The 18,137-nt window shown below is 36.6% G+C and overlaps 2 protein-coding genes and 1 long non-coding RNA gene across 5 annotated transcripts; 2 read left to right on the top strand and 1 right to left on the bottom strand.

Annotated features, from left to right (window-relative positions):
- Positions 1-1,338: 1,338 nt before the first annotated feature.
- Positions 1,339-8,083, bottom strand: LOC103971190 (uncharacterized). Its single transcript, XM_009385152.3, has 7 exons — positions 7,898-8,083; positions 7,728-7,812; positions 6,243-6,315; positions 4,787-4,880; positions 2,283-2,399; positions 2,133-2,199; positions 1,339-2,050 (listed from the first exon to the last, which is right to left on the bottom strand). The coding sequence occupies exons 2-7, from the start codon at positions 7,758-7,760 to the stop codon at positions 1,667-1,669; spliced, it is 768 nt and encodes a 255-aa protein (XP_009383427.1). The 5' UTR covers positions 7,761-7,812; positions 7,898-8,083; the 3' UTR covers positions 1,339-1,666.
- Positions 8,084-10,675: 2,592 nt separating this feature from the next.
- Positions 10,676-13,928, top strand: LOC103971182 (aspartyl protease family protein 1). Of its 2 annotated transcripts, none has more exons than XM_018822423.2 (10): positions 10,676-11,118; positions 11,243-11,366; positions 11,669-11,904; positions 11,989-12,213; positions 12,326-12,461; positions 12,546-12,625; positions 12,716-12,815; positions 12,887-12,947; positions 13,302-13,358; positions 13,444-13,928. In XM_018822423.2, the coding sequence occupies exons 1-10, from the start codon at positions 10,802-10,804 to the stop codon at positions 13,656-13,658; spliced, it is 1,551 nt and encodes a 516-aa protein (XP_018677968.1). In that variant the 5' UTR covers positions 10,676-10,801; the 3' UTR covers positions 13,659-13,928. The 2 variants fall into 2 exon arrangements, with proteins under 2 accessions (XP_018677968.1, XP_009383415.1); XM_009385140.3 differs by having other exon boundaries at positions 10,677-11,118; positions 13,287-13,358.
- A 452-nt stretch (positions 13,929-14,380) lies between these two features.
- On the top strand, positions 14,381-17,295 carry LOC103971176 (uncharacterized). Of its 2 annotated transcripts, none has more exons than XR_670675.3 (2): positions 14,381-14,807; positions 15,158-17,295. It is a non-coding gene; the product is annotated as an uncharacterized LOC103971176 (long non-coding RNA). The 2 variants fall into 2 exon arrangements; XR_010494363.1 differs by lacking the exon at positions 14,381-14,807 and adding an exon at positions 14,814-15,064.
- The last annotated feature ends 842 nt before the right edge of the window (positions 17,296-18,137 follow it).

Raw genomic sequence — 18,137 nt, 5'->3', positions numbered from 1 at the left:
ATATGCTTTGAAATCATATATTAAGCTTTATGGTTGTAGAATTTAATCTCCGGACTTAATGTGATTGACTTAATTACCAGATCCGAAGATACTTTAAGACAATATTGTAATAGTGTTCTTCTCTAAGAATGATGAGTACTAGAATGGTTCAAGCATACTGAGATAAAGGTACTTGTGGTTAGAGAATATATTCAGAAATAACATGTGTCAATTGAGAACTTAATTACCACTTTGATGATCGATGATCTACTTACTAAATTTTTACAATCTTAAATGTTTAAATAACATGATTGGGGTTTGTGAGCAACTCGTAAAAAATATGATGATATATTATTATTTATATTTATATTTTATTTAAAATTACTTTTTTTGCTATCATGTTTATATTTATGTGTATATATATTATAGTTAAATATAATAACAAGATTGTCTTAAGAAGACAAAGTTATAACGATTATAAAGGAATACATTATGAAAGATCAATAGTATTATGGTATATAAAAGAAAATATGACATTAATAACATATAATCATTATGATTTATATTAGTAATAAAACTTAATGAAGTATTATTATATTTATTAGATTTATTGACTTATTTTAAAATTCATGATCATATGTAAAATATTTTTTAAAAATTTTAAAATCTAATTATATAAAATTATTTTTAAATATTTTTTTATTTTTTATTTTTTATTTTATATTTTTTATTTTATTAATTAATGAATCATGTGAAACAATATTAAATTATATTATCCTGTTTAATTGATAAGATATATTATAATTTTGATTGATTTTTTATTATGATTATCAACTAATAAAAAGAAAATTCATAGTAAGATGCCTCAAAGGAGATGATGTGAGGAACTCTTGTTAATCATTTTTCCAAACCCTCTAATCTCACTTATAAATAAATAAGAATTCTTATGGAGTACAAAACACACATAATCTATCCTCATTTCCCTTTAATCCATATTATATTATTTATAGTGAACTAGGATAAAAAAAGAGAAAAATATTTTGATGTATCAAACTATAAAATATATTTTATAAATAATCTAAATGACATGGATAGATACACATCTTAATCTCGATTTATTATTATTTGATTTCATATTTTGACATTAAATTTATTTTACATAATAACATAATTATAAATTTATTTTACATAATAACATAATTATAAATTTATTTTACATAATAACATAATTATAATTGTATGCTTCCACTCTTTTCTCACAAAATTATTTAACTGTTTATAGTCACTTATAAAGAGTGTTAACTCTTGATCATGATTAATTTCATAACTATTTTTTGCTCAATATATTTAAATAAAATGTTTCAAGAACTAGGAAACAATTAGAAAACTATTGAAAAATCCATTACAACACAAAACACTAATCTGCCAGTGACCTAAAACTATTGAAAAATCCATTACAACACAAAACACTAATCTGCCAGTGACCTATTTGTCTTGACAAACCTAAAGATTAATAGAAATGCTACTATAGCATTACATCCAGCATTAGACATGAACCATCAATCAGTTGTGTATCTGACCCAAGTTCCACTAGCGCGCTGGACATAAGGAATAGCCAAAATGTGCAGTATGAAATTATTTACAGAACAAGATAGCTTTGTTAGTATCATCTGGGAAATCATATTCTCTAATCTTCTTTGTCATAATCCTCGTCCTCATCTATCTGCATTGTTAATTGTACAAGTCTTGATGGTTCTATGCTGATGCTGCCTACTCCATCGGGAACAGGCCAAGCTGGGTGCTGTTCTTGCTTAGTCTCCATGGGTGAAGTTGCAGCTACATCTGTAACTGCAGTCGAGGAAGGATGTTCACTCTGATGAGTGCTTTCCTTCTCTGCATCTTCATGCTGACCTGGCAACGCCGAGGGGGCCTCATCATGTTCACCAAACATGCTGCTGTCATCCTCATACTTCACATATCCTACATCTCTATGCCTTGTAGGTGGTCGTCCTCTACCTCTTCCTCTGCCTCTTCCACGTCCTCTAGGGTTAACATTAGCATTTGTCATAGCCTGTCATAAAGTCAGCTATCAGAAAAAGGAAAGATCTAATTACTTTGCAGAAAAATCAAGCAAATACGAGCACATATACTACCATCTTAGAGGACCTTGACTGGAGATCCTCATTGCTCTCAACTTCATCACCATGTGGTAGTGTCTTCCTGACCGTTTTCTATGACAGTCAGTGATTCATTATTCATAGAAATAGTACCATGGTCGTAAATGAACATGATTAACAAATTACCTTCTTCGACAAATTCCTTTTTCATCTTCACAAGGTTCCATGCCACCAAGGTTTGGTACCTTGTTGACAACACCAGTTAAGAAATCATAAGCATTGTAAGTCTTCACACACTGTTTTCTGTAAAGGTCGGAAAAAGACAATGACGAACTATTACTAATGACTTCCACTGTTCCAATCAGCTGCAAACTTGTTTAACTTTTTAAAGAGAATATGTAAGATAGAATAAAAGAATTTGCTATAAAATAAGATCAGTTCATAAATAGGTTTACCATCAAACTTAAATTATTACGCACATAATAAACTGCATGTGTTTTTTGGTGAGGAGCGAGTCTTGAAAATTTGTCAGGTGGACCTTTCTCCTGCGCAATGTGATGATTTTTGGTTTTGAAAGCCCGATTTACATGGGAGTGTTTCTACAAAATTTGCTTATGCTTTTCTCCTCCCTAACCAATGTGGCTCGGTTGACTAAGGGGATTGGTGGCGCCAATTGTGGAAGCTACCATCGATACCTCATATTAGGGTGTTTTGCTGGAAGCTTTTACACAGCCGCCTCCCCTTGGCTAAGAGATTTGTCAAGATGGGGATGGGTGAGTCATTCCTTTGTCCTCTTTGTGCTGATGCCCCTGATTCTCTTGAGCATTGTTTCTTTTTGTGCTAATTATTCATCTTCTTTTGGCAGCTTGTGAACTAAAAACTTCATCTTAATTTGCTTGCTCCTTCATGGTGTATGGGTGAATGGATCATTAAAGGGGCTGATTTGGAGGGTGAACTGGGACTCAAGGTCACTGCCCAAGGGGAGGTGCTGGTTTTATATTACGCAGTGTGAGTGTTAAGCCTATTTTTGTTGGATGTAGGTTTTTGGAGAAGGGAATGTGTGGGATTGCAAGCGGTTGTGGTAGTCGTGGCTAGATTGCAAGCGGTTGTAGCTGAAAGATTTCGGCGAGTATATGTGAAATCTGATTCATTTGATCCTTATCAATACTTTAAAACACATTTTGCATGTTCCATGGTCCATTAGAAATGTTATTCTTCATATTTGGGCCGCGTTGGATTGTTTTGATGTATATAACCTTTCCATGTGTATAGGGAGGGTAATGAGATGGCCAATTGGTCGGCCAGGTATGCTAGGGAGTCTCAGTCTTTTATTTTTATAGAGAGGGGAGTGGCCCTCTTGGCTGAGTTTTTTGATCCACTCTAATGCTAGGAGTGTCTTTTGTAATCCTTTGATATAGTTAATCAAGTTTAGTTTCTTTGGGAAAAAAAAGAAAAGAAAACATCCCCTACCACAAGGTCACCTCATTTTTGAACATATATCTCTTTTTATTGTGCAATTAATACCAATTGAATTACATAACTAAAGCTGGATAAATGAATCTTCTCCAACTGTTTAGCTCTATTAAAGACCACATCCATTAATCAAAAAATCATCAAGATCACTAATATTTCTAACCTGGCTGTCTTTGCTCTTCCTGCCCCTTTATCACATAATATTTCTCAACCAACAAAACAAAGTGAACATTTCATCAGCAACTGCAAGAATCATTATCAAATACAAATGCAACAACTTCATAAAATCACTTAAGACTTCCAGATCCACTTCTGATTTCTGTTAACACCAAAAGTTTCGAGGATCTCTAGACAAGTAGGTTAAAGGGTTGCATTGAGTTTCATTGTGCTGAATCTTCGAAAAAGCAAATTATTCTCTCCCAGAAGGCATCCAAGTGAAGGCCTACTTAACAAGTAATGCAATTGGAAACAACATGCATGCCAAAACCAAGGTAGTAACTGATCCCAACTGGTCTCAAAGCAGAACCGATATGGACAAGTTATATTAGTTCCACGAATTTAATGTATCCATAACATGTAAGTTTCCAACCCCAACTCACTGTCGCACAGTTGCGAATCACAGATTAACTCCCACGTGCTCACTCCCAGGCATTCAGACCTTCCATTTCTTATAGAGTTCCTGAAAGCGACTCGGATATTGAGATTCATTTCTAGAAGCATATGCTTCCTATCACTTTTCTCGAACAAACTCTTTATGCAAAGCCAATTGTACATGTTTACTGCACATATACATAAAGTTCCTGATGGAACCTCGGAAATTATTGTTTCTACAAGCATGCTTCCTGGTGCTATTCTTGAATAAATACTTTGTGCAACATAAGTCAACCATACATGTTTACTGCACATGTACTATGTACGACATTCTTAACTCACCTTATTTTTCTAGTCATATTCAAATATCAAACATTGAGGACCATCATGTTTAACATCGAATTTTCAGACGGGAATGCAACCATAGTACAAAAATAAAGCAAATCCAAGTACTAATATTTCAGTCCTGATATCCTTTGTTAAACTTATCATAAAACTAAAAACAGTGACCAGGTTAGACAACTTAATAATTGTTCCTTAGATATGATAGCAATAATCAAATCTGCTGAATTTTAAATATGAAACTGCAAGTTCACTAAGGAAAAAAAAGGTGTGAATTTTCTTACAAGTGTGATGAATTCAATGTCTTGGCTCCCCTATGAAGGGTGATTTCATATGTCCTGTCACAAAGATCTTGCAAGAATAACTCCAAAGCTTTTGCTGTCAGTCAGTCAACAAAGAAGACATCAGCCACTCATAAAATGGCTGCCACTTCCGCAAATAAAAGATAAAAATTACAATATTTCAAAGATAAGAACAGAAAGTATTGGCAGAGCTCTACTTGTTCTTTCACGATACGCACATACTGAAAAAGAGGAACTTTATTGCAGTAACTTGCAGAAAGTAAAAGCAAAAAATCATAAGACACACAAGTGAAATAAAAATCACATACCAAGATGAATTCTAACCGATCACCTACTCATATTTCTGAAGAAAAAAAAAAAGAGAATCAAAGGATTCCCTTTGATTGTCCCGGCAAGAAAGTTGCCAATCATAGTTCCTCGTGATATAAACATTGGCTTCTCTTGAAATGTCACTAATGCAATATATAAGCAAACTAAATTGCAACTTCATTAGATTCAGCATGGTTCCATGTACTTGTTCTCTTCAGTAATAATTTAAAGGCTTAGTCAAGTTAAAACATGCAGTAATCATACGAACTTGATTTTATGCATCTAATAGATACATGTGCACCTATAAAACATTAAGAAAATAGGTTTTTGCCAAATTGGGCACACAATACAACTGCACCAATTTCTGAAACGTGGATTCTTTTTTTTTTAAATGAAATGCCAATTATAGGCAAGATATGGCTCAAAACTCAGCAGGTATTGTTAGAGGAGGCTAACTATATCATGATAAATACAACTTGATTTAAGTTGCAAATGATCTCAGCACAGCGCCATCATTCGAAGGTCCATGATGGTCAACTTATGAAAGCCAATGTGAAAAGTATTGTCTCCCCGCTAAACGAATCTTGGTCGACGGTAGCAGTCACAGGACTTCCGGTGCATTCATGCCTTATTAGTCAACTATAAAATTTCTAGTTAAGCCTTCTATCTTTTGAATGTCAAATGAACTGGATATGCAAAGGAACATAAATGAAACATACATTTATGTTTCATTAAGGTTCGAAATTTTCTACGCATGAACTGGATATGCCAAACCTATGCATCAAGGTTTGAAATTTTTACAGCTACTGGTTTCCATGAGAAATCCTCATTATTGATTAGTGCACAGGCTGAAGCAGGTAAGTGGCTAGTAGAAAAGATGTTGACAGCTAGTAGTACAACAGAAATCTAGCCAAGAGATATAAGTCATCACAAACCCAATAAACTATCATAGTAATGTCAAAGCAAAGCACAGGAGATATGAAGAAATAGATCCTTTAAAAGAACAATGAGGGAGCAGAAACAATAATGCAAGTTCATCTCTTGTAAACTAAATAATGAGATACAAGTACTTCATCAGAGACAAAAGAGTATTCTACTGCATGGTGACTAGAACTGCTCAAACACTTACAAACAAGAAGAGGCACAGCCGATGCAATTTTGCCAACATCTTCATCTGCTTGCATTATCTTCTTTATTCGTGACTGTTGAAGCAAAAATAAAACAAAAGGCATCAGTTCCAACTCATTGCTCAAATGACAACACCATAGACAAAGCACCAATTTATTTTCCCAATGGCATGACAATGTTAAACAAAGAAAGTACAATAAGTGGTTTCCTCTAGAAGATCATATACAACAACCACCATGAAAAATTATCCCTTAGTGATACTTCATTGAAGTAACTTCAGAAACAATCATTTAAATCACAAAAGTAAGCCGAAAAAATAATTTGTTCTGATAAGTTGGGTCCAGGATAGACCGTTGCACTAAAGATCAATAAATTTTAATCAATAAATTTTTAAATGTATAAGATAAGTGGGAGGTGATGACACACAATGACCAATCCTGAAAGACACTTACCTAATATACCAGAAGCTAATGGTGTGCTTGCACCATGACATCTACAAACATGGACAACACAATACAGGGAAGCAAACATAATCCATACGACACCAAATATTAATGTCATGAATTCATTGACTGTCAAGAAATCAATTAAGACTAAATCTAATTATAAGAAATATCCGAAGTGAGACAATTGACGAAGAAAAAGGTTCACTTAGTAATCATCAGATTACAAAATAATGTTATGAGTATATGCATTCAATTGTAACACAGTACATTTAAATCCTAGGTACATAGAGAAAGAAGCAAAGGATTGTTGCCAACAGTCCATCACTGACACAGAAAAGGAATCAATAACTTGCACTGATATGGAAACGCCGTGTATTTTATGTATGCTTCCCAATATATGGGAAGCATCCAAGGAAACCAAGCTATCTAAATTAAAAATCTGATGGACTGTCGGATGGATCTTTTGGATAGAACACATTGCTCAGACCTTAGGATTATTCAAGCACATAAGGTTAAACTAAAAGCCAAAAGCAGTCGTACCATACAAAAGAAAGATTTGGATGAGAACACTGTTCACCACATGCATGTTTCTTTACCACCATACAATGATCCACCTCATGTGCGTCAGACGTATCAGCAAAGGTTGCAACCCTAGGCATCACCGTGTCAGTGGCTGAAAACATACTCACCTGTCCAGTTTCTTCACTGGCTAATTTAATCCCCAACCGATGGCTATTTGACTATTATTCTGACATGCAGCACCACAATAGTTCCCTAAACTCACATGCTCTCTATGCGCCCATGGTTAATGGAGAAAAGAAACATAATCAACGATATTGGAAGATCCAAAATGAAAACCTAATTTAGGGCCTCCTCGATCAAACGAGCCATGAGGCAAATCAGAGATCCCACAGAAGAAAAGACCGATTCACAAATCAAACAACAGATCCACCAAAAATCCCTCAAATCATAAGAAAGCCTAGCGAATCCGTCGTTCCAAACGACGGAAAAAGACGAATGGCCAAATAAGGGGGAATTACCGCAGGGAACCGAGTACCGAGCTTCTTCCTCATCTCCTAAATCCTCTTCTGCTTCCTCCTCCACAAATTACCGATCCAGATCTCGCTGATGGATGCAAATTACAGATACAGCATCAGCAAGGGTGAAATTTACGCGAAGCAAGGTGACAAAAAGGGAGAAAGAGCTTTACCGGTCGCCGCATATGATGCCGTGGTCTTCGATCGTGATCTATCGTTCCATCGATCATTCGGCTTTACCTTGCCCCTGCCTTCCCTTCTTCTTCCTCGTTTCGCTCTCGATTTCTATGTACGAAATAGAACGCGAGCGTCGGATCGGAAGGAGATTCGGGGCACGGCTTCGACCTTTTCCCCGTTTCTTTTTCATTTCTTGCACTTGCGGTTTTTTTTTATTTTTTAATCGAGATAATTAGGCAAGTCACAGAACACGTGGCCACATCTGCGAGACTGTCACGGTTACGATTCCGCCGTCAAATTGTGATCGTTGACTTTGGAGATATTCTACTTGAGGTCCTTCAAATTCAATTATTCTTGGTAGACTACCTAACCTTTTAACGAATAAATTTGGATGATTTTCTCAGAAAAAAAAAATCATTTTTTCATTTTTTTTAAAAAGCCTCCACATTTTTATTTTCTCTAAATCATACTTTTAATTTAAAAATATCCAAATTACTCCTAAGTTATATTAGATGGTTGAATTTGGTTTAATCATTTAACCAATAGTTTGATCTGAAACAATTAAACAACGATTTCATATAACACTACATTCTATAAAGGACTATGGTCCAAATTAACTAAAGCAAACCTTTAGCTAATTCAATTCCAGACTATTTTTAGAATTAGAACAAACTTCATGTATTGCTTGGGTTAGTTCGGTTGACATGGCAAAAATTATTTTAATATTTTTCATTTAAGTTAAATGTAATTTATGAACTCTCATCTGACATAAAATATTTAAACTCATGTTAATAATATGTTTATTAGATTCTTATAATTCAATACACTTTTATTGTTGGACTAAACCTGAATGTGTCTTGTTTAGTGGCAGCTCCATCACACATTGCTCATGTATTACCATGTTTAATTGTTTTTAATTTTTATTTATGTTAAACATAATTAATCATAAGTAGTACAAAGGTTCAAAATATTTAAGTTCAAGTTAACAGTAATATACCATCAAACTTTTGTAAAACAATCCACATCTTTTTTCTTACTTATGAATTAAATCAGGATTTTTTTCCTACATCAAGTCATAATACAGTGTATATGAAATCTAGTTTAGTAGTAGTTTCATATTGTTCTAATCTCGCCTATGGATGCCTTTTTTTCATTTGAATCCCTCATAATATTCAATACTATTGATTCATAATATTGAAATTTAATTTATTAATAATAAATCCATCCACGACTGTACCCATTGAAACACTAAATCTGTAACACTGTTGCTTTTGAGTTTGAATTCATTCATCACTTTTGATAGTCGTCCTTTACACCGTGGTAAAGGGGTCATTACGGTTTGGTCCGATCCCGGGTGCGTAAAATTGTCCACGTTGGTGTTCGAGCGACGAAGATCGTCGTCTGATTCGATCAGGCTCAAACTCTAGCTTCGAAGATCGAAAACTCCTCTCGGTTGATCGCCTGCTTTTCTAGCGTCAGTCCCTGCACACGGGTTGGGGTTGGGAAGGGGGCTCTTGACTTCGATCCCTCTGAAGATTTAGTTAGAACTAGGTGAAAAAAATCAATTCAGACTCCCCTGTTGGTGGCCCTGTGATGGGTTTTTATCCTCCCGTTGGGGAGTCAACCGTACATGTCATGGCATCGGGCGATGGTGTTGTACTCGGTAACATCTTAACTTTCGCGGACCTATGTTGTACTTGGTCAGCGTTGTCCCGATCCTCACAGGACGATACTGTACTCGGTTGGAACTGTCCTGATTTTCATGGGACGACACTGTACTCGAGTGGTGCTGTCTTGCGAAGATCGGATGGCATGATACTCGAATGGCGTCGTCCTGCGAAGATCAGATGACGTGATATTTGGTTGGCGTCGTCCTGACTTTCGCGGGGTGGTTCTGTAGTTGGGTAGCATCATCCTGCGAAGATCAAACGGCGCGATACTTGATCGGTGCCGTCCCGAGGGATCGGAACGGTATTGTACTTTGGTGGTATAGCTCGTTATACTGACCTTGATATTGTCGGAGTTATGCACAGCGGTTGAAGGGCAAGCTGTCAAAATATGCCCTATCAACTAAAGTTTTATATCGAGTCACTCGCGGTACTCGGTGTCCGCATTTGCTATAGATGTTTGGTGCCTTCTATTATATATAATATGATTGATTTCTCCCTCGGACGAGGCGTTGGACCAAAGTATGATGACGATGGAGAAGGTAGAAAGAGAAAATATGAGACAGTGACACTGCAACTACCCAAATGGTACTCATTTCATCGGTCATAAATGCTTGATGAAGGCTCTCTTGATTTATCAACCTTCTCGGCTTCCATCCAATTTATTATTTATTCATAGGAACCGTGTAATAGCTTGTGATACAAAGTTTAAGTCCGCTGCCAAATTCAAGGATTTCATATATGTGAATAACAAATCATAGTTTATTAATTAGATACGAGGAACACAACATAATCATAACAAGCTTCTACTTAATCCTCTCACCTAAGCACTATACTTTACTCTTATTCCTATTTTCTAACAGATTTCTTCGTTGACTAAATGTCGAATTCAATTTTTTAGCTCACAGTTCACAGTCGACCGTCTCAACCAAGAGAGAGAACCTAACTACATGGAATTCTGAAAGTAGATCTACCACCATAAGTTTGTGACACTGACACTGTGAAGAACCTTCGTCGCTGCTGCCATCATCATCATCATTATCATCTTGTTCTTCCTGTTGTCTTAAATCTTTAGTTAGACTCTTGCAAATACATTATTATGATTCGTATTATATCATTACCTTCCCAATTTGGTTAGGCAAAAGCCACAGGCAGAATTCTCAAGTAGTACCTCTCGACGTCAACCACTACCCATTTAATTGCTAGCATCCAAAGGCCTGCCATTTGATTCCCATGGCCATCGCCGGTAGTCGAAGCCGACCGCTCATCCGCCTATGGGTTGTCCTCGCCGCGGCGCTGGGGCCGGCGGCTTCCTCCGCCACCGGGCTCGGCTTCGAGTTCCACCATCGGTTCTCCGACCGCGTGCGGCAGTGGGCTGAGGCCCGCGCCATCCCCGGCGTCTGGTGGCCCGAGAAAGGCGCCGCCGAGTACTACGCCGCCCTCGCTCACCACGACCGCGCCCTCCGCGGCCGCTCTCTCGCTGACGCTGGCGGCTCGGATCTCACGTTCGTCGACGGCAACGCCACCGTCAGGCTCAGCTCCCTGGGATTGTAAGGCCCATGTTTCCTTGTGCTCCTCTTCTCCTCTTTCGGGTATAGGGCCTGCGAGTCCAAATTGTGATCTTTCTTCTCCGAAAAGATTGCTCTTTTGATCTGGTTGAATATTTGGAATCAGCTTGCATTACGCGATTGTGGCGTTGGGGACGCCGAATGTAACGTTTCTGGTGGCGTTGGACACCGGGAGTGATCTGTTCTGGGTGCCCTGTGATTGCTTGCAGTGCGCTCCCACAGAATACGGAGTAAGCCTATCGAATCCAATCCTTCTCTGTTCTAATCCTCGAAGCAGCTTTGTTGATCGGTAGTCCTGCTTGTTGGTGGATTAAAGATCACAAAGTCACAAGGTCTTGGAAACATCGGTTGAGCATGCCATCTTTGTTGGCATGATACACTGTTTTAAAAAATGCCGGATTTAATGTTCATCCTTCTGATTGGAATAGTTAAGAGTGAACCAAAAAAGTTTAGAGATGGATGAGAAGCTTTTATTCCATTTTATTGTTTGTTTTGGTACTTATATCTGATTCATGTATTGAAATTGCAACAGAACCTTATGTTTGACATATACAGTCCCAGTAGATCATCGACAAGCCAATCCATCCTCTGCAACAACAGCTTATGTGACCTCCAAAATAGCTGCCCTGGAGCAACCAGCAGTTGCCCTTACATTGTTCAATACTTATCTGAAAACACTTCATCTTCTGGAGTACTAGTTGAAGACATTCTGTACCTGACGATAGAGGACACTACTGCTCGAGTTGTTGAAGCACCAATTGTATTCGGGTAGGTTGCCTTCAAGAAGCACAATCAATTTAGGCTTAAACTGGCTAATTGTGTTGGTAACTTTCTATCTGTTGAATCCTGCAGTTGTGGAGTGGTTCAGACTGGTTCATTTCTACGCAGTGCAGCTCCTAATGGCTTGTTTGGACTTGGCATGGAGAAGATATCAGTGCCCAGCATTTTGTCGAGTAAGGGATTGACTTCAAATTCTTTCTCCATGTGCTTCGGACGTGATGGTTTTGGTAGAATTACTTTTGGACATAAAGGTAGCTCAGACCAACAAGAAACTGCACTCATTATTGACAGCAGACAGTAAGTGTCATTGTTATCTCTGCTTTATTTCCATTACATTGTGGTTGGATCAATGATTCCATTGACTTTTTAGCATATCATGTTCATATAACTTTTGAATGTTTCTATGCAGCCCATCCTACAAAATCAATATAAATGGAATAATAGTCGGGAATAGTTCCACTGACATGGTGTTTAGTGCTATTGTCGACTCTGGTACCTCCTTCACATACTTGGCTGATCCAGCTTACACAAATCTCGCTGAGAGCGTAAGATGTTTACATCTTGACAAGGTTTAAAACCAAATTTAGATTATTTAGCAATTATGAATCTCTTGTTTCCTTTTTGAACAGTTCGATGAACAAGTTCAGGAGAAACGGTACAAAGCAGATGCAAATGCAGGTTTTCCTTTTGATTATTGCTACGAGTTGAGGTCATCATATCTACGATGAAACAAGCCAATCACTTGAAAGTTTAATCCTTTATAGACATTATCTAATATATTTGCTGATGAATTCTGCAGTCCCACGCAAACTACAATCTCAGGACCTAAAATAAATCTAAAAACAGATGGTGGAAGTGCTCTTCCCGTTAATGATCCAATTATTGTGATTGAGATTCAGGTAAATTCATCAATATGTTATCTGTCTATTCTAGCAAGCAATATATGAATTTATTTGCTTGTGTTATGCAGAAAATGCAGTCTGTATATTGCCTGGCTGTTCTGAAGAGCACTGGACTGAATATAATTGGACGTAAGATTTCCATACACCCTTTGCAACATATATCAAAATTTCTTATTTCTTGTTTCATATTGAAGATTATAATTTCCTGGTAGAAAGACAAAAATCTTGATTTTGAATCATAAGTGTACTTTACTCCTAGTTATTTCATACTCTAAAACTTCAGGGTGATATAATGAACAGAAGATCTTAAAGAAGTTCGAGAAAAATATTTCTAATCTATATCCTCCTAGACTAGATTTTGTGCAGTAAATGATCTGGCTTTTTTGATAATAGGATTAAATACTGAAGAAAGTCATTTTTCTCCAATTAAATCTGGAATCTGACACAAATTTACATGCTTTCATGAAGAAAATTTCTTGACAGGGCTTCGCGTAGTCTTCGACAGAGAGAGGCTGATCCTGGGTTGGAAGAATTTTGACTGTAAGTATACACCCACTTCATAACATATTTCACAAGTCAACTCCGAAGCAGATTTGAGTGAGATTACCTATCCTTAACTATGCAGGCTACAGTTTGGAGAACTCTGGCAATCTCTCTGTGCACAATTCTTCGACAACTCATCCAGCTGCTCCTGCACCAAGCACTTACACTCAGGAGGCCACAAAGGTCAGGAGCAATACTGCTCAGGCTCCAGCAGCAGTTGCGCCTTCAATCCATTCATCACACTTCTTTACAAGTCTCTTCCTGACATCTCTAATTTTCTCTCTGGTCAGCCTCTAATGATTTCATTTCAGACTCTAAGCCTCATACCAAAATTCACACAGGGAGCTCAGTGATTATAATGTTTTCCTTTTACCTTAATCCTTACTATACTTCCAGTCCCATGAATTGTCTGATGTATAAATTGCAATTGATGCCAATAGAAATCATTCCATGTAAAGATAGATGTTATAAGTTAGTTGTCTGTAATTCTTGCTAGCTACTATTAAATGTCAAACTTATATAAGAAAGTCATCTTTCTGCGGAAAGAAAATCCACATTATGGTAGCTTATGATTTACGATTATTGTTTCAGCATAACAAATCATGCCAAATTTCTCATGACATTACTAAATCCTGCTGGGAAGAAAAATGAAGAAAAAATAGTATGTTTCTTCTGATTAAATTGAGTTTTTTCTCCATTTTTCATCTTACGTTTGTGTGTTGTCTTTTAAGTCGATTTTTTATAAAAAATGAAAATAAGAAAATTATGTCAATATATTCAAATTTAAAGATAATCCCTCTTCCTATTAATTTTGGGTAGCAAAGTCATTTTGCTGATGAAAATAAAGATGGAGATATAGATAGCAGCATTATCTACGGGCCTTTTTGGTTGCAAGGACACAAAACAATAATATCATCACATAATACTAACAAAAGCACAATACAGGAAAAATTTTTCACTTTTCTATGTGCTTTTTCGGTTGCAGGGAAACAAAAAAAATAATATTTTTTATTAAAAACATTTTTTTATATAAGATAAATTAAATCTTTTTGTATTAGAAGAATAAATTATTATTTTTTACAACAGTCCTATTCGGAAGACATAACGAAAAGTTATCAAATGAAGTTATGAGTTCTCTTTATTTTTTTTAAGTATATATTATGTAATATTTCATAATATTTTCATATACAGCAAGCATGTTTTTCCATACCAGATTAGTATTTATACTACAAATACGTTTCTCGTACCAAAAGGGGAGTAGCGGCTCTTGATCTCCGTACCTAATCATCCTACGGCAGTGGTTTTCTCGGCCTTGATGGTAATTAAATGGTTGGCAAGGGGCTATTAACCGGCCAAAAATCGAGACGGAGCCCTAAGCCGGAAGGAGACCAGTTTTCCCGGCTCCATCGAAGGATTGGCTGATACAAGATGAAGCGGTCTGCGGAGGTAAGGCAGTGCGGGCAGCCCACTCGATCCCCTTCTTTCTTTGTATTCGTTTGTGTCCGCTTTCCTCGGGTTTCTCCTCCGCGCTGACTGGTTCGTTTGGGGTCAATATCTGCGTGTTTGTTCGGTTTTATTTGGACCTCTTGATTTCCAGATGCAAGTTGGCCCAACTTGGATCCCTTGTTCCGTTTTCTTCTCTACTTAATCCTTTTCCATTTGAAGTTTGAAATACTGAAGGACCAAGATCATATATGCACAGAGTATATGCTTCACCTCGAATTGGAGATTAGTTAAGCAGGTTTTATGATCAAGTGTTTCTATATCTGAATATTGTTAATGTTATCTCATTGCAGGTTGTGGTAGTGGGAGGGACCAAAATGGACTGGTTCATGCTAGTGCCATTGAAGCTTAATATTGATCTCAGATGCAAGATTTCTGCTTTGTATTTGGACAGATGCTTGCTCTGAAGAGTATTTTCTGTCTTGTAGCGCTGGATTATGGATAGGAGTTCTAGTGTCATGCTATAGCCTTACAATGTATCTCTATGATCCCAATATCTTAGGCAGCTGTTAGTTTCATCTTTATAGGTAGACTAATTGTAGGATCTAATTAATAGATCGGTATATTCTTTTATTATTTATTGATAGTGTGATAAGTGCTTAACCATCTTGTCCATTCTTACTCATGAGTTACCCATTTTGATGGCTGTGGTGCTATCTTGTAATAACTATATTTTAGTCAAATTAACATGTCTAATAAAAAAATTTGACAGATTTTTGCATTAGGTTCAGCTTAAGATTTTCCGTGAAGGCTTTGTTTTGGCATTTTATGTTATTGCAGTCGTTCTTTCTCTTTCCTACTTTATGTTTGGCTTCTTGTTGTACTTAAATCCATTATATGAGTATGGTAACTCAAACAGAGAGCAAGAGTTCTAGTCAAGTCATGAGAAACTAAATTAATATTTGAAAGGGTCCTGTTTTTGGGTTGTTTGGTGTATTTGCATCTATTTAAACTTGTAACATAATTCTGTCTATGTCGAGTTCTCTATACTATTAAATGGATATCTCTTCGCAACAGGCACTTTGCTGTTTATCTTTCTGGCACTAATTATGTTAATAATCTGGACTTTTTCTAATGTAAATGCTTCCAACAAGTGTTCAATTCAAGACTGATTATTTTCTCTTTGTTTTTTTTCTTTTTTTTTAGTTGCTACCTTCTGTTTCTGAATCCTATCTCCAAGCCTCATTAATTGGCCCACATCGGCCACTACAAAAGGGTATCTCCGCACGCAAATTACTGTTAGCATATTTGGATTTTTCATGCTGAAAAGAGCCTCTGACAGTAAGTTCAACTCTCAACTTGAGAGTTGAGACAGCTCCATTTGTTGGAGCTATTCTGGTAGTCAGCATCTACGCTTCAATTAAAATCTTTTTATTTGAGAAGAAAGCACAGAGAGTAGAGTGCTGTCTCAGTTGCTCACTGTGAGCTTTGCAAAGTCTGATAGAGAAAGGATGTTGTTGGAGAGTTTACTGGCATGTTTACTGATTAATTTCTGAGTCAGATAAGGATGTCAGGTATGTGGTTATAGCTATGTTGCTTGCTTGCTGGTATACTTATCTGGTATTTGAATAACAATATATAGATTCTTAACTATAATGCAATTTCCCATTGATTGTATCTTGAAACAGTCACATGCTAGTGTTGGTATTCTGTTCTTGTTTGACAGAAAACCATGAGTGTTTAATGAATTTATTCTTTGCAAAATAACAAAAATCAAAGTAATTTAAAGCATGATTTTAGATCTGAATACTGGGCAGCGTGCAACACAAGGGATCAGGAGAGAGAGAGAGGTTATAAAGAAGACGACAACAGTTGTTAAAATTTTAAAAGAAATTGCTGCAATTATCAGACTAGTTCGGGCGAAAAACCCTTCTCTACATACCGGTTCAAGACTGGACCAATAAAAACTGTCTGGTATGTACCAAAATTTGATACCATTGAAGAAATATCACAATGTTGCTAAGGAAGCAGTCAATTGAGATCCTCCATTTTAGTAAAGATCAGTTGTTAATCTGCTTTAATGGGATAGCAGTAAGGGAAATGTCTGCTTAATTAGTTGTATTCTACCACATGAATTGAAGAGGTTGTTTGGTTTTACAGGATGGATATATGCTGGCTAACTGCTTTTGTAACAGAGGCAAATATGGGCATACAGGAGTAAGGGAGCATGATCTGATATTACTGACGCTGCACTGAAAGCTTGCTAAGAAGAAATAGAGGAGCTCCTTGTTATCACTTTTATGCTCCAACAATGTAATTATATATTTGTAAGATATCAATGTTTTTTTACAGTTGATCACTATAAATTTGACTGTAGTGATGATGATTGTGGAAGCAGCAAGGTTCACTGATATCTTGTTGTAATTGTGTGGTTATCATACAATCATCCTTGATCATGACTTTGTTTGAATGCATTACTTTTTTACTTTTATTGTGAGATACGTGGAAAGCAACTTCCATCTTAGTTTTGGATACAAGAGATGATCCCAATGAGGTAAAAAGTTGTGTGGTAAGATTTCCGAGATGATCTATTTCCTCTGTTCACAACAAAGCAGGTGGATGAAAATAATAATAACTTAGTTATATTGTTGCTTGCAAGCTGTTCTTGGAAACATAGGTAAACTGAATTCTGATATCAACCTTTTTTTAACCTACAACTTAGTCTGATGGATCAATATGCATATTAAATATAAAAATAGTTCTTCAATATGAAAGAATTTTTTTCTGGGCAGTTTATGTGGTTTTTGTGGCCTTGGCTCTGAGTTGTAATTGCTCAACTTATTCCCTCTTTGACAATGCAGGTTCAGGGTTTCAAGCCTTTGTCAATAATTTTCCTGGGTGAGGCAAGTTTCAAGAGACAAAGCCTTAACATGGATTTTATCTTCCCTCCTCTTTGGAAAGCTTGTTGAGAACAGTTGCAATCTGATACCAGATTCAATGGCTTAGAACTCTGATTAATTATGTGAAATCTTGTTCACAAAATGCTACAGATCCAGAACTGTTTTGATAACATGGTCTTGTTCCTTGATTTCCTGGCATGCATGTGAGTAAATTTGAAGTAGTTTCTATAGCTGGATGCTATTTTGTCATTGGATGACAGAACTGACTTTTTTGGCCCACAACATTAGCCTTTCAGCCAGGCCTTCAATATCACCTGAGACGGAAGATGCTGTTTACCAAGAAACAGTAGTGCAAGTTGAGATTGCATTGTCATATACCCCCTTCTAAACAAGTATGTCTGTTCCATCTTATACTTTGATCCTAGGCTTGTGT

Source organism: Musa acuminata, chromosome BXJ3-2, assembly GCF_036884655.1.
Source record: "Musa acuminata AAA Group cultivar baxijiao chromosome BXJ3-2, Cavendish_Baxijiao_AAA, whole genome shotgun sequence".
NCBI lineage: Eukaryota > Viridiplantae > Streptophyta > Magnoliopsida > Zingiberales > Musaceae > Musa > Musa acuminata.
Note: the sequence above shows the minus strand (reverse complement) of the source record. Positions and strands in the feature narration are given on the sequence as shown.

Coding starts and splice junctions, on each gene's coding strand:
- LOC103971182 (XM_009385140.3), top strand. CDS start 10,802: ATGGCCATCGCCGGTAGTCGAAGCCGACCGCTCATCCGCCTATGGGTT. Junction 11,905..11,988: donor GAAGCACCAATTGTATTCGG/GTAGGTTGCCTT, acceptor TGAATCCTGCAG/TTGTGGAGTGGTTCAGACTG. Junction 12,948..13,286: donor TGGACTGAATATAATTGGAC/GTAAGATTTCCA, acceptor GCTTTCATGAAG/AAAATTTCTTGACAGGGCTT.
- LOC103971190 (XM_009385152.3), bottom strand. CDS start 7,760: ATGAGGAAGAAGCTCGGTACTCGGTTCCCTGCG. Junction 4,881..6,242: donor GGCTGTGCCTCTTCTTGTTT/GTAAGTGTTTGA, acceptor ACTGACTGACAG/CAAAAGCTTTGGAGTTATTC. Junction 2,400..4,786: donor ACATTGAATTCATCACACTT/GTAAGAAAATTC, acceptor CGACCTTTACAG/AAAACAGTGTGTGAAGACTT.